This window comes from Dendrobates tinctorius, unplaced genomic scaffold (assembly GCF_039654945.1).
Source record: "Dendrobates tinctorius isolate UK_male_01 unplaced genomic scaffold, ASM3965494v1 ptg000083l, whole genome shotgun sequence".
NCBI lineage: Eukaryota > Metazoa > Chordata > Amphibia > Anura > Dendrobatidae > Dendrobates > Dendrobates tinctorius.
The window spans coordinates 18268734-18293436 of record NW_027361751.1 but is presented as its reverse complement, the minus strand read 5'-3'; the positions used below and the strand labels follow the sequence as shown (position 1 = coordinate 18293436).

General features: G+C 44.4%; 1 protein-coding gene across 1 annotated transcript in view; it reads left to right on the top strand.

The window, feature by feature from the left end:
• Positions 1-1513: 1513 nt before the first annotated feature.
• LOC141097229 (uncharacterized) overlaps positions 1514-24703 on the top strand; it is a 35546-nt gene continuing 12356 nt past the window's right edge. Inside the window, exons 1-2 of the mRNA XM_073584342.1 lie at positions 1514-1724; positions 18783-18934. Coding sequence (XP_073440443.1) covers positions 1667-1724; positions 18783-18934 — 210 coding nt within the window. The 5' untranslated portion in view covers positions 1514-1666. The remainder of the gene's footprint in view (positions 1725-18782; positions 18935-24703) is intronic.

The following is a 24703-nucleotide window of genomic DNA, read 5'->3' as shown; positions in this document are numbered from 1 at the left end:
CTCTTGACAATACCCCATAGATTCTCTATGGGTTTAAGGTCAGACGAGTTTGCTGGCCAATCAAGCACAGTGTTACTGTTGTTTTTAAATGAGGTATTGGTACTTTTGGCAATGTGGACAGGTGCCAAGTCCTGCTGAAGAATTACATTTCCAACTCCAAAAAGCTTGTCGGCAGAGGGAAGCATGAAGTGCTCTAAAATTTCCTGGTAGACGGCTGCGCTGACTTTGGCCTTGATAAAACACAGTGGACCTACACCAGCAGATGACATGGCTCCCCAAACCATTACTGATTGTGGAAACTTCACACTAGACCTCAAGCAGCTTGGACTGTGGACTCTCCACTCTTCCTCCATACTCTGGGACCTTGATTTCCAAGGTCTAGTGTGAAGTTTCCACAATTATACTCGAGTCAATAAGTTTTCCCAGTTTTTTGTGGCAAAATTAGGGGGGTCGGCTTATACTCGGGTCGGCTGATACGAGTATATACGGTAGTCCCTCTATTTTTTGCAGTTTGATTGCTGTTATAAAGCATTGCAATGCCTCTTAATGCCTCCTCAAAACTACTTGGTCATTGAAGAGACACTTGGAAAATGTCTTAAGAATATAAACATGAAATTGCTGCTTAATTTATTACCACCCTAACAGCCTAAAAGAATCAAAATAATAACGATAACATGAAGTAGACATATGGTAAATGTTAATTACGGTATTAACTATTTTGTGCAGTGTGATTGCTCAAGCACATTTTTGGTCTGAGTGATGCACAGAGAATGTAATAGGACCAATGTTATTCAGTTGAGCTATTCAGGTGAGTGTTTTTTGCACCGTCTGAATCTGCATGTGATAAAAGTCGCAGCATGCACTAGTTTCTTCCATATGTCGGATGAGAATCGTCTATTCAGGTCGATGGGTGCGCAGGAAAAAATATTTTTATATGGCTCATCAGTACAACATCCGTTTTTTTACGGCTACATTGCAGTGCAAAATGGAGAAAACTGTATTTGTACTTGTAGATGTTGATATAAAAAAAATGATGATGCATGGATTACATACTGACCACCATACAGACAAAAATCATCCATTTTTTTCTAGATGAAAATTGGAGATTAACCCAGTCTTAAAAGAAATTCAAATTTAGAAAAATTCATATCTTTCTAAGTTTTTGGAAACTTTTATTTATTTTTTCTATAAGTAAAAGCAAAATATATCAACCTAAACTTACCATTAACATAAAAAGTACAATGTGTCATGAAGAAATAAGTCTCAGAATCACTTGGAAAAATTAAAGCTTTCCAAAGTTATGATCACATAAAATGATGCATTTCCGATATCTTTGTATAAGGAGCTCTGAACTCAGGTACAACTCAGAGCAAATACCAAGAGGCAAAAGCAAACAAACACTACATGAAAGGGATTATAAAAGCTGCAGATAAAACTGCTAGGCAACTTTTCTAATGTGTTCTTTCAAAGTGAGGCAGTAACTCCCACTCTCATAGCAACATGAAATAGGAGAGCTCAAACAATGAGCAAAAGGACATCACACACAATGGTGCGCCTGCTGAACTCTCTTCATGGCTGCACTATGCTATAGGCACGGTGGACTCAATCATATGGAAATCTTCTGGTCATGAATACTGCATAGTGGTGGACATCTTATTATGAGAAGATGTACAGATTGAGAACCAGCAGGAGAAAGGTTACTTTCAATGAGGAGCCCATCTTCAGTAAGTAATGAACCTAGTGTTTGCTACAAATTAAGAAAAGTTTATTTTATTCAGGAAAATGTGTTGCAGAAAAATTATTACTATTATTATTGTGTCTTGGTGATATTTCCATCAGTAGCGTCATGTCTACGTCCTGATATTGAGACAACCCTTCACACAATCACATAGCCCATGTATGATGAGGTCTATTTTCCACCTTAGAAAGGTTTTAGACCCTAGACTAATATCATCTATGTAAAGTCCCTGTAATGTTAATTACGTTCATACCTTTGTTTTCTAAGGCTCCATTAAAAAAAAAAAAAGACATCAGCAAACTTTTACGCAAGTGAGCCCCAAGCGCAGGGAACTTGGCCCTGCACTTACAGCTCTCCGGCCTCTCGCCCTATTTCTCTGCCCAGTCTCATTGAGTGACAGGTAACTCATCTACGTCACCTGCTTCCCACCTGATATCACACACTAGTTCCATCATTTCAAGGGAACAGACCAATACTTTGGCTCTCACAGTCATCAGAACCTTACTGTTTATGTGCCGCTCCCAGAATTGAGGGCACATACGCAAGTTCTCAGGCAAGGAAGCAGATCTTACAAATTCCCTTTATTTTTTTTCCAAAAATTTGACATTGTATTAAAGAGGTTTGCCATTTTCTCTTGGGTCGCCCGCCAGGGCCGTGAGGTACTCGGAGCCGGGCCCGTTGATTTCAATGGGAGATGTCACAGTGGCTGTGACCCGGTCCGTGGCCCTGGGCGTCCATGTAAAAGAAATAGTGTGGCTGATGATTAAAGTTTATAAGTGGATGGTTCGTGATGCCACCTGTGGTGTTCGGTAATGAAGATGTTAAGTCGACACTGCAGACAGATCCTCTGGCACAGATGGTGTGGTGCAGCAATAATGTTGTGGCCCTCCACAGATAGGGCTGTAGTCCCAGGGCAGTGTAGATGGAGAGGTAGTGAGGAGAGCGTAAGGGTGCAATGTTAAGCACAGAGATGTAGCAGTGCTGAGTGGGTTGGCGCAGGAATAAGCAGAGGACACCAGGGCATGTAGTTCCAAAGCTTTACTCACAGCCTGTTGAGCATACAGGTGCCCGCATCCGTGCCATGTCCTCCGGGTCAGGGGCTCAGCCAACCTCCAGGCAAGATGAAGTACTCCGTTCCAACACTCCTCCAACATATATGCCTTTTCTGAACGTCTCCTTTCTAGCGCTTGTAATGAAGTACTTGTGGTTGTGTGTTAAACCCAAGTTCCTCCTTTAAGATGTTTCTTTGAACTCTACTTGTACAGCAGACAGCTGTAGCCTGCTTCGGGGACTCCTTACTACCAAGTCCCGGCTCTCACGTTGCTGTTGTGCCCCCAAGTCTTGTGTGGGAATAAAGTGGTGACAACTTCTATTCCTCCGGTGTCTGCTGCAGGACCATTAGTATCTGTACAACCTCGGGGACCGGACCCCGGCCATGTGCTTAGAACTTGAGGAAGGGTTCCACTCTGACCCTTGTCCTTAGTTCTCTTCTTCTCCTTACGTTCCATACAAATCTTTCTTCCTTATGGAGAATCAGGCTTTCTATATCTCTTTCCAGTGTCAGCAGCTCCAGGTCACAGGAGACTGCTGCAGCACCTCCCTCCATCCATCCCACTCAAGGGATCTTCTCTCACAGACTGATCTTTTCCTAATCATCTCAGCTCTCTTGTGCAGACTAAGCTCCACCCACCTCCCAACACTCTTCGTGTTCCAAGCAGGGAGCCACCAAAGGTGCTTTGCTACACTACTATGATGTGTGGGATGCAGGTGTTGGAGTGTGGTCAGGTGTCTCCGCCTTACCTGAATGGTGGGGTACCACACCTCAGGAGGAGGTGCAGTACCTCTGTGGCGACTGAACCCTCAGGGGCGCCACACTTTTGTAAGTGCATCTTTCCTCACAAGCTGAACAGCACTTCTGTCCATAAAATGGCTGCTGGTGGAGGAACATGTGACCAGACCTGTCCATCAGCCTCCTCCAATTGTAAAACCCCTCACATGGGATAGCTGCTTTTTTTCTTGGAAAAGGCTGATGGACAGGACGAGTCAATTGCACCCCCATCAGCAGCCATTTTTATGGACAGAAATGCTGTTCAGTTTACAAGTAAACAAGATCAATCAAGTGTCCAAACCCTTTTTTTTTTACACTTTTTTTTTTGTTGGACTTAAAGTGGGTTATAAATATCTCTTAATAAAACTTAACTTTTAACAGATAATAAAATATGTATAATAACATCAAAGAAACTCAAAAAAGCCCCACAAACCAAAAAGATCTGTATTAACCATCTATGAAGGAAGAGGAGAGAGCAATCCCTATTATGCAACTATTGTCTCCCTTCCTATCAGTGGAGGTTGGCACCCTTAGTCCTGCGCAATGGCGCCCCCACTATCCCACCCTCTCCCTAGAGACAACCCTATAGGATACACAGGGTGCAAAAAGTTGTCCGTAAGGTACCATATGTAATCCGGTAAAAAAAAATACCCTAATTTTGATATACCATATGGTCCGTGAAATACTGTATATCAGGCCGGGGTCAAACTGCGAGAAACTTGGACGAGTCTCGCACGTCAATACCCGGCACTGCCGCAGGCACTCAAAGCGGAGCGTGCGGCTGCATAGAAATACATGCAACTGAACTCTCCAATCAGAGTGTCGGCGGCAGTGCCGGGTATTGACGTGCAAGACTCGTCCGAGTTTCTCACAAGTCTGACCCCAGCCTCAGAAGGGTTTCAGCCAAGGAAGAAATAGATCACAGATTCAGTAGAGATTAGTGTATATAGGCAGATATTGCACATATCCCAAAATATCTAGGGGAATAATGAATTTCGAGAAGGGGAGTAATACCTATTCATCACATATTATCCCCTATGATATATTTGACAGGGTTCGTATGACACTAGAGTTGCTCCTATACTGTATGAAAAAAAAATAGTTCATCCTTTCATTATATATCCCCATCAAGTAATATCACATTCCTGGGAACCCCATAGGGGAGGGACAATGACCGAGGAGCCAAGTCAAAGTGTTAACCAAGCACCCCTTTCTTTTTGGTGAATTTGTCTGTATTTCCACAAAACAGTGTGACCCAGTTCAAATATATCACTCAAAAAATAACTCCAATATGTATAGTCTTGCAGCACACTTCACAGGGTTTCAGATAACATAGTGGAATTTAACCACCGATGCAGCTAAGGCCTCTTTCACACTTCCGTTTTTGACAATCAGTCAAGATCCGCCAACTTTGAAAAAAAACGGATCCGCCATTTTTCTTTGCGGATCCGTTTTTTGATTGCCGTCCGTTGCATCCGTTTTTTTGAGGATCCGCCACAATGTTAGTGTCCGTCAACATCCTCAAAGATCTCCAAACGCAGCTTGCAACGTTTTTTTGGCCGGCGGATCCTCCAGACACTGAATTAACCCTAAATTCTGTCTGGGTGCCGGACAAAAAAAATTCTCTCTCTCTCTCTCTCTGCCAGCGGTTCCTTTAAATTTCCTCATTTTCAGGATCCATCTAAAAACGGATCCTGTGCCATCCGTTCACATCAGTTGAGAACGGATCCGCTTGTCTGCCTTTTTGGCGGATTTTAATTGATGCAAATAACTGAAGTGTGAAAGAGGCCTTAGGAATTACTGTATGAGATTACTGCTTGTGCCATATATTATCTGATGGGCTGATCAAAGTCACCTGACTGGTGCAGACAATCACAGGCCACAGCAGTCTGGTGAAATGGTGAAATCACTGCTTCCTGTCTCTGCGCAGACTATGGAGCGGACTTTCCTGCATTCAGCAGGGTGCCAGTACTTCAGTTTGACTGAGTTTGATGTTTTTGCTATTGGTATTTTTTGTGTTATTTCTTACACATTCCGTTGCCTAGGCAGTTTTATTTTTTCCGAACACACCTTTAATCCCAATAATTGATAACAGCCCTATGAACTCTTTGTCATAGCTGCGTTTTTTGTTGTTCAGGACTTTTTATGCTGCAGGACATATGTACAGTGTATTGTTCAACATATTCAGCTACTAATTGACTTGAAATGCCAGACCTGTAATGACCTCAGTGCAAAACAAACCTGACATCATGTAGAATTGTTTATGTTACATCAAGTTTTTAAGAAATGTTCTACCCCGCAACTTCTCCCTCATGGCCTGCAGATATATCAGGCATGAATGTTCTGCCCCGCAACGTCTCCCTCATAGCCTGGAGAGATATCATTATCAGGCATGAATTTTCTGCCCTGCAACTTCTCCCTCATGGCCTAGAGAGATATCAGGCATGACCAGATCATTACCTCTGTGATAGCTACCTTGGTTGAAATGTTAGCGATAGTCACTGTGGCTGCACAGACTCCCCGCCTGACTAGCGGTGAACTGACAGCATGGGAAAATGTTCAGAAACTTTCCCATGATGAGTTCATGTACGGTCAGGCGGGGAGGCTGCGCAGGCAGCTTTTCCTTCATTCCTCTTTGGTTTACAGCCGGGCCAGTGGCATTAGCACTGCTCCCGGTTGTAAACTATTTAACCCCTTCAGATGGATTGCAGTGTGGGACTTGACTGTACGGTGGACAGGTATTGTTGCTTTTTTGTTTTGGATTTTTTACAGGAGAACCATGGCATCAATTGGATTGGGAGTTAAATAAAGATGGAAAAAATGTGTGTTTATTTATTTAAAACTCTTTATTCTTAATGTGTGGTTTTTAACCCTTTCAGACTAGTGGATTAATAATGGATAGGTGTCTTATTGACCAGGCTTAATGTCACCTTACAATAGCAAAGTGACATTAGCCCCTTATTATCCCATATGCCACCCGCTACAGGGCAAGGGGAAGAGAGAGGGTAAGTGCCTGAATTGGCGCATCTTACAGCTGCGCCTTTTCTGGGGTGGCTGGGGGCAGATTTTTTTTAGCCAGGGGGGGCCAAAACAATGATCCCTCTCTAGGCTATTAATATCTGCCCTCAGTCACTGGCTTGCCCTCTCTGGTGGAGAAAATTGGGCGGGAGCCCACCCAAGTTTTTTCCGTGAATTAATCCATTTAACACCTACTGCTCCAAATTTTTACACACACACACACACACACTACTAACATTATTAATGAGGGAAATCTATAAATCTAACGCATATGCAATGGTTTACTGTAGGTACACCAGGTCTCATATCCTGTTGGGTTCCGCAATGATTTTACAGAATCCGACAATTGAATTATCGGCTATTCTGCTATCTACCTCTGTATGAAATATAAATATATATATACTGTATATGTGTCTCACTGACATATATATATATATATATATATATATATATATATATATAGACTGTATATATGTTTTCACGAATACTTGAGGCCATGGATCCATTATGTCCATTTTGCAAGCCGGCGAGAAAATCACGCCGTACGGATGCCATACGGATATCACACGGATGCTTAGATGCGAGAAAATCTCATCCTCATATTGCACACGGATGATATACGGATCACTGTTCAGGGAACATTTCTGCGATTCTCGTCTGTAGAAAACGGACCGTATTTTTATACGTTGCGTGTAACTCCAGCCTAACTCACAGAGTCAGCTCCATCATCAGAGGGTTCCAGCTGCATATCATAGCTGACATCCTACTGCAACAGTCACAATCGGTATTAGCATCAATCATGGTAATTAAATCACTTATTTGTTTTACTCACTTGCTCCATTAATTAAACAGCTCTGTACAGACATCATCACTATTGGGGCTCACAATCTAAATTCCCTATTGGTAAATCTTTAGAATGTGGTAGGAAAACGCAGAACCCAGAGGAAACCCATGCAACACAGGGAGAATTATTCTGTCCCCGGGGCCTGTGGCTGCAAATATGGCTCTGTGAGATGCTGGATCCCTTCACCTTACTTACAATTGGCGACGGTCGCAGATAGCTCAACTCATCTGCCGGCACACATGAAGAATCCAGAAGAGACTTTGATTTCTTTAAGAATTCGTGTTGCATGCATACAAACAGCAGAAGGTAAAAAAGACTTTCTTCAGACAGGCTGAAAGCGCATGTGCCTCTAATGAAGCCAAGATGGAGAATGAGACACAGGGATAAGAAGGAAGTGACATCACACCCAGAAGAGGGAGACAGAAGGGACAAACTTGATGGAAAGGGAGGATTTCAGCTATGCAAGACACAGGAAAACATAGCAACAGAGACTGCAATGCAGCATATAAAATGCACAGGACAGTCTGTAAAATGTCTCATTCATGGGACATAACACTCCCCGTCTGAAACCTATAGATTTCATAATTTTTATGATGTCCTCTGGATTTGTCACTGTAGACCTGAAAAACAAAGGGTAAACAAGCATGCAAGTAATAACAACAACACAACAACAGTTGTAGTCCAATTGGCATGGTCCAATCTTCAGTTGGAGGCATGAAGTCCTCAACAGCGGAATAGACCGAGTCCAAATGTAAACCCATCTTCAAACTGGGGAAGCCACAAAGTGCAAACACTTCCACCAACCCAATAATCCGCTGGAGAAGGTTCAAATGTTAAAATGTTCCAACACAGCTGGAGGAGTATATGGCGGTAGGCTCCCCGCCGTGAGCTGTATCCATAAACAAGACTTTCATGTGATGTCCTCCTTTGGTAAAAGTAGCACAAGCTCAGTGACTGGACGGAAGAAAATACGAGTTGAACCGCCTTTCGTAACCTTGACTTCTACTTCACGGATCTTCCTATCATCGCTTGGTGTAACCTTGGTAATAAGACCCATTGGCCAGTCGTTGCGATGAGCTTATTTATCTTTAAGGAGGACGAGGTCTCCCTCTTGGAGATTAGGTTTTACAGTCTGCCATTTGTGACAGCTTTGAAGCAAGTGCAGGTATTTGGTTTTCCAGCGGTGCCAAAAGACATTGGACAAGTGTTGTACCAGAATCCATTCACGTCTGTAGATGTCACGGTCCACAAACTTCCCTGGAGGGATTACGGCAGCTCCAACCTTCTGAGTAAGAAGTGTAGCAGGAGTAAAGATCATTGGTGCATCAGGGTCTGATGTTACTGGTACTGCTTTACTGTCTGTATGGAAGGTAAATGAATCAATAGCAATGTCCATTTCGTCCTTTATAGCTTCAGCTAACTCCACTGCCAGAACGGAGGCACAAAGTTCGAGTGTTGAAACAGAGTGAGCAGGTTTCGGGGTTAGTTTTGCCTTACCGAAGATGAATCCACAATGCACCTTGTTACCTTCTTCCAAAGTCTTCAGGTAGGCTACGGTAGCTATAGCCTCTGTAGAAGCGTCGGAGAAAATGTGGACTTCTCTTCTGATGGTGGCTGAAAGGGTGCCTGGGGGAATAACAACGTGGGACTTGGAAATGCTCTAAGACCTTCAGAGACTTCTTCCACGCCTCCCACCTTTGTTGTTTCTGGGACGGTTGCGGAGTGTCCAAATCCGTACTATCGGCGGTCAACTTTCTCAACAGTATCTTGCCTTGAATGGTGATGGGTGCGATAAACCCGAGATGCTGTTCACAACAGATAGGACTCCTCGTTTAGTGAAAGGTTTATCGCAAGCTGACACCTGGAAAGTGAACGTGTCCTGCTTAATATCCCAAAGCAGACCGAGGCTGCATTGCGTGGGAGGAACGTCAGAACCCAGAACAAGATCCCTTACACCAACAGCGTGATTCTCAGATGGGAATGCTTTCATTACCCTTTCACTGTTGAAGATGATTTTGTAAAGTCTAAGGTTCACTGTTGACAGCATTTCCTGAGTCCTAGAGAGCAGATCGATAGTCTCTTCACTTGTGGGAAGAGACTTAAGCCCATCATCTACGTAGAAGTTTCTTCCCACAAATAGATGAGCATCGGACCCATACTCTCTCACCTTCCCGTGCTGCCCATCTTAGTCCATAGATGGCCACTGCAGGTGAGGGGCTGTTCCCGAAGATGTGCACCTTCATCCTGTAGTCTATGACCTTGTTGCAGACGTCGTTGTCTTTGTGCCATAGGAATCTGAGGTAGTTCCTGCTGTCTTCTCTCACGTTAAAGCAATCAAACATTTGTTGAATGTCGGGCATTACTGCGACAGATTCTTGTCGGAATCGAATCAGTATTCCTATAAGGCTGTTGTTTAGATTAGACCCAGTGAGGAGCAAGCTATTTAGGGAGATGCCTTCATACTGAGCACTGTAGTCGAACACCACTCTAATTTGGTCAGGTTTGCGAGGATGGTAGACACCAAAGGATGGAAGATACCAGCATTCTTCACCTTCTTTTAGCGGGGGTGCGGGTTCCGCGTGACCTCTATCAAAGATATTCTGCATGAAGTTGACAAAATGTTTCTCCATCTCCGGCTTTCTCTTTAATGTGTGTTTTAGGGATGAAAACCTTGCGTTGCTTGTTGCAGATTATTAGGTAGCCTTGTTCTTGGAGAACGAAAAGGTAAACGTGCTACCCAGCTATTTGAATCGTCTTGGGCGAATTCCTTTTTCATAATCTTTATAAATTCTGTCCTTCCTTGCAGGTGCTAGCTGGTTGTCTTCTCTTGTAGAGATGAACACTGTTGACCCGAGGTCATCATTACGGGACAGGAATATATTCGTGTCGTCAGAGGTTTCTTTCTTCCACTTGTCGCTTATCTTCTCTTTCACCCAGTAATGATGTTGGCATGGTTGACAGTAAGTGTTGCGACCATTCGGTAGGACGTGAGTCTTAAATGTGGAAATCCTTGTGGGTTTCTTCATCTTTTCTATACAGACATTGCCTATGATAACCCAGCCTAGGTCAAGGCGTTGAGCAAATGGAGCATTGTGTGGCCTGTTGATTTGCTGACGCACCTTGTGAAGTCGCAGAATGTCTCTGCCAAGCAGGATCAGGATGTTTGCGCTGTTGTCGAGAGCTGGTATCTTGCCTGCCAAAGTCTTTAGATGAGGGTGATGGAGTGCAGCCTCCGGAGTTGGAATTTCCTCTCTGTTGGACGGTATCTGGTTGCATTCGACCAGAGTGGGTAAGGGTATCTCCACATTGTTCTCAAGAGAAGTCACCATGAGTCCATTGACTCTTCTCCCAGAGACCTCCGTAACACCGCTGAAGTTACCTAGGGTGTAGGGGTGAGAGTTTCCCTTTAAGTCAAACATGTCAAAGAGTTCTGACCTTGCAAGTGATCGGTTGCTCTGATCGTCCAGGATAACATACACCCTTGTGGTTTTCTCTGGTTGACCCTTGGGATACACATTCACCAGGCATATCTTCACACATGACTTGTCCCAGAGGCCTTCTCCGCAGACTTCTGTGCATGAAGAAGATATTGAGATAGAACTCACTGTTTGAACAGCATCCTCCCCGCCTTGCCTTGTGGTGGGGGAAGGTGTAAGATGTGTAGTGTTAGATTGGGATTGATGAAGCACTTGCACATGCTCCTCACTTTCACACTCCAAACACTTAATAGATATTTTGTAGTCCTTAGCATGGTGTTCAGTAGAAGCGCAGCACCTGTAACATATCCCAAAGTTCTTCAGAAGCTCTTTGCATTCCTGGAGTGGTTTCTTTCTGAAGCTGATGCATTTCTTTAAGGGATGAGGTTTCTTGTGAATGGGACACATACGATTAGGATTCTCAATCTTCTCACCTTTGTTACTCTTATCTTGTGATACTGTAGGTGTGGGAAGAACATCCGTCTTGTTGACAGACATTGGAGCTCGGCGGTTCCCGTAGTTAAGACGTGGATTCTCGTGTTTAGGAGATGAAGCAGGGTCGCTGTGTTCTCCATAGGAAAAACTTGGATCAGTCTTACACTCTGCAATATTTTCTATGAACTCGCAGAAGAAGGAAAAAGGAGGGAAGGAGACTTGTTTTTCCCTTTTGTATTTTGATCCAAGCATGGCTCACTTATTTTGGATATTGGACGGCAGCTTGGAAACTATTGGGTTTACCCTTTGAGCAGTGTCCAGGTAGCTAAGGCCAGACAGATACGGGTCTGCTTTGGCCAGCTGAAGCTCTAACAGGAGGTCGCTGAGCTCTTGGAACCTTGTACTGTCCTTATTAGATACCTTTGGAAAATCCTCTAGTCGCTTGAACAGGGCCTTTTCTATGGTCTGAGGACTGCCATAGCTTCTTTCTAGCCTCTTCCATGCAGCGGTGAGACCCGCAATGGGATTACTGGTGTGGACGGATTTAAGTCTCTTGACCCGATCCGTGGCCCAAGCCACCTGATTAGCAGGTCTAGCTCTTCAGCGGCGGTGATGCTGAGGTCACTGATTGTGGTTTTAAAGGTGCACTTCCAACCCCTGTAGTTCTCAGGTTTATCAATAAACTTTGTAAGACCGGTCTTAGTTAAATCACGCCGAATCATGTACCTTGCAAGGCCGGTCATATCAGCAGTCTCCGATTTTGGAAGGATTGTTGCTGGCTGGATAGCATTGTTCCTACAGTCTGTGCTTTGACCTGGGAATGCAGGTACATATGGGGCAGCGTAGGCATTCAGTACATTAACTGGCTTAACGAGCTTAGTTTCTTCCACACATGGGACTGGAATTGTGTGACTGACCGGAGTGTGGTGACTTGCCTGCACGTATGTTTCTGTGTATAAGATTTGGTGAGGAGCAGGTTTCCGGTACATTTCGGTGCACAGAGGAGGATCAAGATGCAAGGTTGGCAGCATATTGTACTGACCTCGGGTGCAGGATGCGGGAAAACACTCTGTGTCCTGTTGTCTCAGGGGAGCATCTGTGCGGTCAGGAAGGATTGCAGGAGCAGGGGTAGCGCTGTATTGGCTTTGTACGTAGTCTCTAGTACGCTTAAGAGGGTCTTCAGTATCAAAATCACTTAAACTGATGCAGTCTCTTTGGCTCCCACTGATGGCTTGTTCCAGGACCTTTAACCTTGCCATGGCTATGGCGGGTTCGCGTTCCTTCTCTAGGGCCTCTATTCTGTGCACTGCTTCGGCTGCCTCTATTTTCATCTCAGTTTTCTTTTGAGTGAAGGCAGCTTGCATTTTAGTGGCCTCGGCTTCTGCACGTGCTTTTACGAGCTGTTCGCTGAGGGTTGAAGATTTTGAGGAGCGTGACTTAGATGATCGCTTTGACTGTCTGGCTGAGCCAGATATACAAGATGACATCTCAGCTATTAGTGCGATTCCTGCCTCAGTCTTGGCTTTTATGTCGCGCACCATGCTTTCTCTCTCAGAGTTAAGCTGTTGGAAAGCTTGTAGCTCTTTGCAGGGAACTGACAGATTAAAGGTACTGTCACACTTAGCGATGCACCAGCGATCCCGACCAGCGATATGACGCAGTCAGGATCGCTGGTGCATCGCTAAGTGGTCGCTAGTGAGCTGCCACACAGGCAGATCTCACCAGCGACATAGCAGAGGACGGGGGTCGCTACTTACCTGTCACACTAGGCGATCCTGACGTCCTCCCGCCCGCGTCCACGCTCGTTTCTCCACAGGAAGCCCAGCAGGAAGCTGATGATGAGAAACGGTCCAGGACGTTCTCGCGCGATCAGCGATAACCAGTGGGGGAGCGGCCAGAGGTAAGTATCAGACATAGCGATATCGCTGGCATTATCGCTATAACATCACAAAAACCAGTGACGTTATAGCGATATTGCTAGTGATATCGCTTAGTGTGACAGGCCCTTAAGTCTCTTTAACACTGATATATACTGATCTGCTATTTTTGCATAAAGTTGATAATCTGAACACAGTTGTGCAAGGGTTCCCTCTGGTGGTCGTTGGCGAGAAGCAGGCTGAGTCAGGCTGTCTATATGACTCAGCAGTTTTTGCCATAGCTTTGCTATAGCATGGAGAAGATTATGTTTACTGGATTGTAGATTCTCCCTTACTTTCATGTGGGTTTTGTGGGACGTATAGCCTTCTCACTAAATGATGGATCAAGTTCTATGCACTCTTCCTCTAACAATGGGTCTGGCAGAGACTGTGTAGTCATTCCTTCAGCCATCCTGATTCACAGGGAGAAGGGGAGCTGTATAGTCTCTTATATGCTGAGAGCGGATGCTCTGCAGGAAGTTCTGTAGCTTTATAGAAGCTGTGGGTGGCTTTACAGATGAATCTGGTAAGTCTTTTTTACTATTCTGTCCCCGGGGCCTGTGGCTGCAAATATGGCTCTGTGAGATGCTGGATCCCTTCACCTTACTTACAATTGGCGACGGTCGCAGATAGCTCAACTCAGCTGTCGGTACACATGTTATGAAGAATCCAGAAGAGACTTTGATTTCTTTAAGAATTCTTGCTGAATGCATGCAAACAGCAGCAGGTAAAAAAGTCTTTCTTCAGACAGGCTGAAAGCACATGTGCCTCTAATGAAGCCAAGATGGAGAATGAGACACAGGGGGAAGAAGAAGGAAGTGACATCACACCCAGAAGAGGGAGACAGGGAGACAGAAGGGACAAACTTGATGGAAAGGGAGGATTTCAGCTATGCAAAACACAGGAAAACATAACAACAGTAAACAATATGAGAGACTGTAATACAGCATGTAAAATGCACAGGACAGTCTGTAAAATGTCTCATTCATGGGACATAACAAGAATATACAAACTCCTTGCAGATGCAGTCCTTGGTTGGATTTGAACCAGGGCTAATCACTGAGTCACCATGATGCCCATAGTGACAGCGGTAGCTAAATAGTTATTTGAGGTGGAGGTCCATGAACTGCTTATTTGCTGCTCAGAAGAGGCTGTTTTTGGTTTTGAATTCCTTGGATAGTAGAGGTAATCCAGCTCTTTGTTCCATTAAAAACCATCATTTATTGAAGCAAAGATTTTAAAGGAACAAAGAGCTGGATTACCTCTTCTATCGATTACTAATCCTGCTGCACTATAGACTCTCCGTGCTCTGGTTCCTGGACATCTAAGGGGTGAGCTGACCTTTTTTCTCTTATTTCTTATTTCCTTGGAGTTTTATGAAAGCAATAAAACTGCACCTGTTTGGACCAAATCGCATTAGGCTGGTTTCACACTTGCAGTATTTTGCGCTGCGTTTTTGTGCATACATGCGATTGCGTTTTTCCCCTATATTTAACATGGGTGCGCATTGCCATGCATTTGTACGCGTTTATATGCGAATGCGTTTTTTTGTAGTGTGCGCCCAGGCGCACAAAATGCAACCTGTTGCTTTTTTGATGCGTCCGACCTGTCTCAGAAAAACACATGTGCACGCAATGTGCACGGAATTCACCCAAACACACATTAAAGTCTATGGGAACGCTGACGTGTGCATGGTCACGGGGATGCTAACGTGCGCATGGTCATGCGAAAGTCAGCGTTTAAAAACGCATGCTTTTTTTTTTTAAACCATTCGCAAAAAACACGGAAATGCATTAAAAGCGCATGATGCGTTTTTTATGCGCGTTTGCACTGCGCACGCAGCGCAAACAAACGCAAGTGTGAAAGTAGCCTTAGCTGTGTGAATGCTATCTAATGCCTACCTGAGAGTGAATCCCTACAATGGGTTGAACAAACAATCGTGTGAAATGTTTAGAAATTGTAACCATTTTTCTACAAAGTCTTCTCATATCAGGGGTTCAAAAGTAATTGGACAAATTAATTTTATCATAAATAAAATATTCATTGTTATTATTTTGAAGAGAGTCCTTTGCAGGCAATTACAGTCTAAAGTCTAGAAGTTACAGTCTAAAGTCTAGAAGCTATGGATGTCTCCAAATACCGGGTTTCCTCCTTTTGTGAGGCTTTGTCAGGCCTTTACTGCAGTTGACCTCAATAGTTGCTTGTTTGTGGGTCTTTCTGCCTTAAATTTTTGTCTTAAAGGGAACCTGTCACCCCTCCCAGGGGTTTTTAAGTAAAAGAGCCACCTTGTGCAGCACTAATGCTACATTCTGTCAAGGTGGCTCTTTTATTTAGCGTCCCTTCCACCGCAGAAATAATCGTTTATAAAATTGGTCAGACATAGCAGAATTTTGACCGGGTGGCAGGTCTTTCCCCCTCTGACACCGACGCCTCGCATCCATCATTCATTTCGTCCTTATGTCTTTGCTCCGCCTCCTCTGTGTTCAATTTCAAATCCTGGCGCCTGCGCTGTAATATATTTTCTTGGGAATGCGCAGTTAGCACTGCTCGTTCTCTCACATCATTTCATGGCCTGGCTATCGCGCCTGCGTGGACGCACGGCCTGAGATCCCGCCCCGCAGTTGCTTATGATTTATTCACACTGCGGGGCTGGGAATCTTGGGCATGAGAGCCGCAGAGAACTACTGCGCATGCCCAAGATTCCCAGCCCCGCAGTTGAATCTGAGCAGAAAGTATCGCCCTGTACACTTCAGAATTTATCCAGCTGCTGTTGTCTTCAGTCACATCATCAAAAAACACTAGTGACCCAGTTCTATTGGAAGTCATGCATGCCTATGCAATAACACTGCCTCCACCATGTTTTACGGAGGATGTAATATCCTTTGGATCATGAGAGGTTCCAAGCCTTCTCCATACTTTCTTCCATCATTCTGGTACAGGTTGATCTTAGTTTCATCTGTCCAAGGAATGCTTTTCCAGGACAGGGCTGACTTCTTTAGATGTTTTTTGGCAAAGTCTATATTTGAGGCTGATTAATGGTTTGCACTTTGTGGTGATCCCTCTGTATTTTCCTTCATTAAGCCTTCTCTTTATGGTAGACTTAGATAATGAAATACCTACCTCCTGGAAAGTGTTTTTCACTTGGATGGATGTTGTCTGTTGTGGACATCCAGGACGTAGCAAACTGTTGATTTGGCCACTTCTAACATTTCTCTCTGATGGATTTCTTCTTCAACCTAGTGATGTTTCTCTTCCATTGAGAGCTCATTTGACCGCAAGTTGTGGGTTCACAGCAACAGTAGAACACTCAAGTAGTGGTGAGATGACCGGACTGAAGGCCATCAATAGCAGTATGCCAGGCACACTTCATGCAAGCGATCACGCTAAGGCACACCCTAGAGGGCTGGGGTACTCTTCACCCACTTCCACTTAAGGGAGGGGTTTTTTTTTCAGAGTCCTTCCCAGGTGCCAATAGAGGGTTACTTAGTGGCTGGGCACACTGGCCACAGTTGGGTCAAACATGCCGGTAAACTATAACGAGGAGAGACAAACCTAACAAACTTGGAAGGTCAGGAAGCATGAACAGGGGCACAGGAACCAGAAGACACCAAACACAAACCAAAGAAACACTCACCAAAGACTTACCAGTTGTACCACTAAAGTGAAACTCAATCAGTGGTGAAGTAGAGGATATGGTGGGTTTAAATATCCCTCTCATGGATCACCTAACACCGCTGAGGTAACTCTCAAACTTCACCCTCTGCCCAGAGAGACAGAGAAAGGGGCAAGCAGTGCAGAGAGATAGGAACCTCTCACCACATACCTGAACCAGGAGACATAGCATCTCATGTCTCCTGACAACTGACACTGGGGAACCTGCTGTCCAGTGACCCCTGAATAGTGTAATTGCTGGGAGCGATGGCATTGCACCTCCCAGCCACTCTACGCTCTGAGCCAGGACCCCTGGAATGGGGCACCCGGGCACGGAGGGGCATAGCACTGGCTCCGCCCCCGAAGGCGACACACCACCCCTTGCAACCAGAGCGCGTTGAGAGGTAACCCGACAGGGAGACAGAATATGCCTGGAAGTACAAAGGGCACGCTTGCGCTGCCTGACAAATTCCAAACCTAGAATCAGAAAAAGACCTTTTGCCTGCTTAATTGATGATGGATTAATGAGGGAATATCCCATGCAACCTATTAAAGAGCTGTTAAGATAATTGTCCAATTAATTAAGGTCCCTTTAAAAAGAGGCAGCTAAATATTAAAGATCTGTAATTCCTAAACCCTTTCTCCAATTAGGATATGAATACCCTCAAATTAAAGCTGAAAGTCTGCACTTTAAGCCCATTTTGATTATGTAACTGTATCTTGAATATGTTTTGATAAATAGCTACAATGCCAAAACATAGGTCACTGTACAATTCTTTTCTGGACCTAACCGTACAATAAGTAAAATTTAATTACATTTATGGCTCTAAACCTCTGCAGGTTTCAAAGGTCTCTTCTTGCCTCCTCCTTGCCAGTTGCGCGTGCTTTACTGACAGTTTGTTCTTGCTGCACCATCAATGTTGTAATAACAGTAGTTATGATTTAAGAGCCCACAGCTTTATGTCATAGTAGTCAGATCTCCCGTAAAATCCAGAATGTTCTCACAAAAAGGAGAGACCTGCAAGACTAACAGAAGACAAATCTCAAGAGAGCCACAAAATGCCCCAAATCTCCAAGAATCTAAGAATTCCAAGAGTGTTTTGTCTAGGGAGGGCGGAAAATAATTGATGGGTGTAGAGGGAGCATGGTCTCACAAAGGGGTATTTATAACGTAGCAGCAAGCTTTGAGCTATCTCCCACATAGCAGCAAGGTGAATTTGGAAAGTATACTTTTATTTGTCTTTTTTTTTTCTAACAGAGCTATATGGTAAATCATGCAAGGAAGTCTAAATATTTAGCATTTATAACTTAACTTCATTGGGTCAGTCACAGAATATGGCATTCCTCTAACAATTTTGATGGCTTGCACTTTCTGGATCTTAGCTCATATAGCACAAATAACTACGGCAGTATTTTTCATAAAGTTCATCCCCTGAACTGACCAAATAAAACCCACGCAGTCTTACTCTAAATCAACACATTTCATTTTGGTAATCTACTCTAGCTGTAACCTATAGAAACACCCTCAGAAGTTTACAAAACCTCAATTGTCCTTTTTGGGTTTTGATTTAAAAATGCAATTTTCAATAGGCCAATACTTCAGAAGCCCCCATGTAAGGCAACCTACCATATATCTTGATGATACAGAAGTGACAATTGAAATAGCGAAAATACAACGGTTCAATTGTGGCAAACAGGGCTTCCTGTGCCGTAAGACTACTTTCATAGAAACTATGTATGTAATTTGCTGCCAGCTTAAGGCAAAGTGATAAAAACAGAATATCAGCTATAAAAAAGAGAACTGCATGTCTCTTCCATTTTGCTAGTACAGCGTACTGCATTGCCAGGATTTTTAATGTCTACTTTGATATTTTAGTGGGCTCTGCAGGAAGAAAGGATATCGGCCATTCTGGTGTTCTGGAGCATTACCATCAGCTCATTGTGAAACATCTCACTCTCACATCTCCTGTGTACAGAAGGCTCAAAGAAAATGGAATCTTGACAACTGAGCAGATAGGGTTGCTGGAGGTAAATTTAGAGTACACTAAGATACAAAGCCACTGTGGCATAGCACTATAATTCTGAATATAACAATGTAGGCAAGCTGAGACCTTATTCTTTATGCTAACTGGAAAAGTATTTACACTGAATGATCACTATATTAGAAATACCCGTATAATAGGTGGCAGAACCACAGTATTGTGACATACATTCCATTAAAGGGTTATTCCCATCACCAACATTCTATCCCAATATGTAGTAGGTGTAATAATAATAATATTAGCAAATACTTCCAATTAGAAATGTAGTATAGTACTTCTGATTAGCCATGTTGCTTACACCATGTGCAGGGCGTTGCAGTAGCTGGTTATGAACCACTCACAAATATGACTTCGACACAGTTGACCACTCCTTCCTACTACAAATCCTCTGTTCCTTTGGCGTCAAAGACCTCGCCCTCTCCTGGATTTCCTCATATCTTTCCAACCTCACATTTAGCGTTTCCCACTCTTACACTACCTCCACATCCTGCCCTCTCTTGATTGGTGTTCCTCAAGGCTCTGTTCTGGGACCCTTATTCTTCTCAATCTATACCTTTGGCCTGGGACACATCATAAAGTCCCTTGGCTTTCAGTACCATCTACATGCTGATGATACTCAGATCTACCTCGCTAGCCCAGATGTCACCTCTCTTCTGTCCAAGGCGTTGCAGTAGCTGGTTATGAACCACTCACATATGTGACTTCGACACAGTTGACCATTCCTTCCTACTACAAATCCTCTGTTCCTTTGGCGTCAAAGACCTCGCCCTCTCCTGGATTTCCTCATATCTTTCCAACCTCACATTTAGCGTTTCCCACTCTTACACTACCTCCACATCCTGCCCTCTCTTGGTTGGTGTTCCTCAAGGCTCTGTTCTGGGACCCTTATTCTTCTCAATCTATACCTTTGGCCTGGGACACATCATAAAGTCCCTTGGCTTTCAGTACCATCTACATGCTGATGATACTCAGATCTACCTCGCTAGCCCAGATGTCACCTCTCTTCTGTCCAAAATTTTGAGTGTCTATCAACCATATCTTCTTTCCTCTCATTGCGCTTCCAAAAGCTCAATGTGGACAAAACAGATCTCATCATCTTTCCTCCATCTCACCTAACTCCCCTTTATGATCTATCACAGTAAATGATATCACGCTTTCTCCCGTACTGCAAGTCCACTGCCACAGAGTAACCCTTGATTCTGCCCTGTCCTTCAAATAGCACATCCAACCTCTTTCCACCTCTTGCCGCCACCAACACAAAAGTATTACCAGAATCCGTCCCTCAACCATTGTTCTACTAAAATGTTAGTGCATGGCCTTATCATCTCCCACCCCTGCTACTGCAATATCCTCCTCTGTGGCCTCTTTGCTAACACTCTTGCACTTTTCAGCCTGTCCTTAACTCTGCTACACGACTAATTCACTTCTCGCCCCACGATTCCTCCACTTCTCCCCTCTGCGAAATCCCTTCATTGGCTCCCAGTCCCAGTCCCCAACGTATCCAGTTCAAACTATTGGCACTGACCTACAGTTGTGGCCAAAAGTATTGACACCCCTGCAATTCTGTCAGATAATACTCAGTTTCTTCCTGAAAATGATTGCAAACACAAATTCTTTGGTATTATTATCTTCATTTAATTTGTCTTAAATGAAAAAACACAAAAAGAATTGTCCTAAAGCCAAATTGGATATAATTCCACACCAAACATAAAAAAGAGGGTGGACAAAAGTATTGGCACTGTTCGAAAAATCATGTGATGCTTCTCTAATTTGTGTAATTAACAGCACCTGTAACTTACCTGTGGCACCTAACAGGTGTTAGCAGTAGCTAAATCACACTTGCAGCCAGTTGACATGGATTAAAGTTGACTCAACCTCTGTCCTGTGTCCTTGTGTGTACCACATTGAGCATGGAGAAAAGAAAGAAGACCAAAGAACTGTCTGAGGACTTGAGAAACCAAATTGTGAGGAAGCATGAGGAATCTCAAGGCTACAAGTCCATCTCCAAAGACCAGAATGTTCCTGTGTCTACCGTGCGCAGCGTCATCAAGAAGTTTAAAGCCCATGGCACTGTGGCTAACCTCCCTAGATGTGGACGGAAAAGAAAAATTGACAAGAGATTTCAACACAAGTTTGTGCGGATGTTGGATAAAGAACCTTGACTAACATCCAAACAAGTTCAAGCTGCCCTGCAGTCCGAGGGTACAACATTGTCAACCCGTACTATCCGTCGGCGTCTGAATGAAAAGGGACTGTATGGTAGGAGACCCAGGAAGACCCCACTTCTTACCCCGAGACATAAAAAAGCCAGGCTGGAGTTTGCCAAAACTTACCTGAAAAAGTCTAAAACGTTTTGGAAGAATGTTCTCTGGTCAGATGAGACAAAAGTAGAGCTTTTTGGGCAAAGGCATCAACATTGAGTTTACAGGAGAAAAAAAGAGGCATTCAAAGAAAAGAACACGGTCCCTACAGTCAAACATGGCGGAGGTTCCCTGATATTTTGGGGTTGCTTTGCTGCCTCTGGCACTGGACTGCTTGACCGTGTGCATGGCATTATGAAGTCTGAAGACTACCAACAAATTTTGCAGCATAATGTAGGGCCCAATGTGAGAAAGCTGGGTCTCCCTCAGACGTCATGGGTCTTCCAGCAGGACAATGACCAAAAACACACTTCAAAAAGCACTAGAAAATGGTTTGAGAGAAAGTACTGGAGACTTCTAAGGTGGCCAGCAATGAGTCCAGACCTGAATCCCATAGAACACCTGTGGAGAGATCTAAAAATGGCAGTTTGGAGAAGGCACCCTTCAAATATCAGGAACCTGGAGCAGTTTGCCAAAGAAGAATGGTCTAAAATTCCAGCAGAGCATTGTAAGAAACTCAATGATGGTTACCGGAAGCGGTTGGTCGCAGTTATTTTGGCTAAAGGTTGTGCAACCAAGTATTAGGCTGAGGGTGCCAATACTTTTGTCTGGCCCATTTTTGGAGTTTTGTGTGAAATGATCAATGTTTTGCTTTTTGCGTCATTCTCTTTTGTGTTTTTTCATTTAAGACAAATTAAATGAAGATAATAATACCGAAGAATTTGTGTTTGCAATCATTTTCAGGAAGAAACTGAGTATTATCTGACAGAATTGCAGGGGTGTCAATACTTTTGGCCACAACTGTATAAAGCTGTCTCCTCCGTATATCACCAACTGGCAACTCCCGTTCCCAGCGATGCCTTGCGACAATGACCTATGATGACGTAGCGGTCTTGCGTGATGCTACGTCATCTGGAGTAATTGTCGCAAGGCATCGCTGGGAGCGGGAGTTGCCGGGAGCATCGCTGAGAGGCAGGAAGGCTGCGGCGGCCGCCGGAAGGTGAGAATATCACGATTTTTTATTTTTATTATTTTGAACATTATATCTTTTTACTATTGATGCCGCATAGGCAGCATCAATAGTAAAAAGTTGGTCACACTTGTCAAACACAATGTTTGACAAGTGTGACCAACCTGTCAATCAGTTTTCCAAACAATGCTACAGATCGCTTGGAAAACGCTAGCATTCTGCATGCTAATTAAGCTTGCAAAACGTTAGCTTTTTGCAGGAATTCCGCATGCGAATTTCCCGCGGCAGGGAGTTGTGGAATTGCCACAGATATTTCCACGGCAATTCCGCACGTGTGCACATAGCCTTAAGAAAGCTTACAGTCTGCAATAACCCCAGTGCCACCTCACCACCACCACCCAAGCTGCCGCAACCCCCCCCAACCTACTGTTTCCTTCCCCATTATCGAGTAGAATGTAAGACTGTAAGGGCAGGGTTCTCTCCCCTCTGTAACAGTCTGTCATTGTTAGTTTGTTCACTGTAACTTATATTTGTAATTTGTATGTAAATGTGGCGCCCCTGCGGGTCCAGTAGCCACAGAGGTACTGCACCTCATCCAGAGGAGTGGTATCTCATGACCAGGTAAGATGGAGACACTTTACCACACTCCTAACACTGCACCCAACACACACACTAGTTAGTCAGTGCATCTGGGTGTACCCTTCGGGAGGATGGCCTCATCCCTGACTGGCTAGGAAAGGGTGTTGGGGGGTTAGTCGGGAAGGTAGTTAGAAAGGGAGGAGCTTAGAAAGTGGAGTGATTTAGAACAGCCAATGAGTGATAGTGAGTGAGCGGAGCTTAGAGAAAGAGTGGGAGATTTGAAGGCAGAAGTGAGGAGTTCCCTCAGGGGAAGAGCAGGTGGAAGGATGCGCTTGGAGCAGCTCCTGTCAGGATGAGCTGTTGGATAGATTGGCTTTGAAGGGAAGCTCCCAGAAGAAAGGAGTGAGATTTCTATAGTCCCACGGTGATAGCCATCAGGTGGGGGAAGAAATTAGGTCGCAGAAGGGTCTCAGCCCCTAGCCTAGTGAAGTGAACAACGAACTTAACTAGCAAGCTGACAGCTGTGGTTGCTGTTTGGGCCACAGTGAATCCCACAGTTACCTTCCCAGAAAGGCAGCCACGTAGGATCAAGAAGCTGCCTGAGTGACGAATTCTGACAGGATCCGCGGCAGCTAGCCTGGGACACTGACTGTGAAGGTGCTGGGTAGGAGAGTGGAAACCAGCACAGTGAGACGGCCAAGGAAGGAATATATTGACAGGGAGTGTTGGAGGGGTGTACTCATCTACCCGGACGTTTACTGGACCCCTGACCTGGAGGACTCAGCACCGAAGTGGACATCTGTGTGCACCAGACAGTGAGTAAAGCCCTTTGGTACTGCATTCCACCTAGTCCTTGTCTCCTTTCTACATCCAACACTCAGCACTGCTAGATCCTCCACTCCGCTTGACAACATCACCCCTGAAAACAACTCTCAACAACCCTGGGACTATTGCTCTACCTTTGGAGAGCCATTGTCACCTAAGCTGCATCACACCAACAGTCTCAGGAGAACAACAAAGCAGCGCTGGTCACCTCTGACCAGAATACCACAGGTGGCGTCACGTATTCATCTATACACCTTTATTCCCATTTTATTACACTTCAACAACAAGCAACTTTCCTTTTTCATCTGACCGCCTGGGGCCACGGACCGGGTCGCGGCCACTGTGACACTGTCCCCTATTGAAGTCGACGAGCCCAGTACCGAGTACCCCACGGCCCCCGGGGCGCTTCATAACCCTTTCTCATGTACAGCACCATGAAATAAATGGTGTCCTATAAATAAATAATAATAATAAAAGGAATACCCTTTTAAGTTTTGAAAATTTTATGCACAGAATATTGGTACATGTGGGCAAGATGACTTTTTGTAGTTGCCGCAAATTAGATAGCGGTACTGATATGATCTAAACAGTCTGTTCTATGTCCCAGAGATGCTCTGTGCGATTAAGATCTGTGGACTATTAGGGCTCCATACACATTAGACTAGATTAGACTAGATATCGGCTAGATCGCTTGGCAGCCTTAGGCCTCTTTCACACTTCAGTTTTTTGACGTCAGTCAAAATCCGCCACTTTTAGAAAAAAACGGATCCGCGCATTTTTGGGCGGATCCGTTTTTTTCCTCATTGATTTTCATTAGTGGCGGATTTTGACTGATGGTCGTCCTTTGGATCCGTTTTTTGACGGATCCGTGAGAATTTTATCGGCTCTCGGGCGGACCAGACGGACACTGCAATGTTTTTTTTTGTTGACGGTCCGCTATTTTTAACTGCGCATGCCCGAAAGGTTTTCCCCAGGAGCAGTTTTAACCATGTAATGCCATTCCGGGAGCCGCTAAAATACT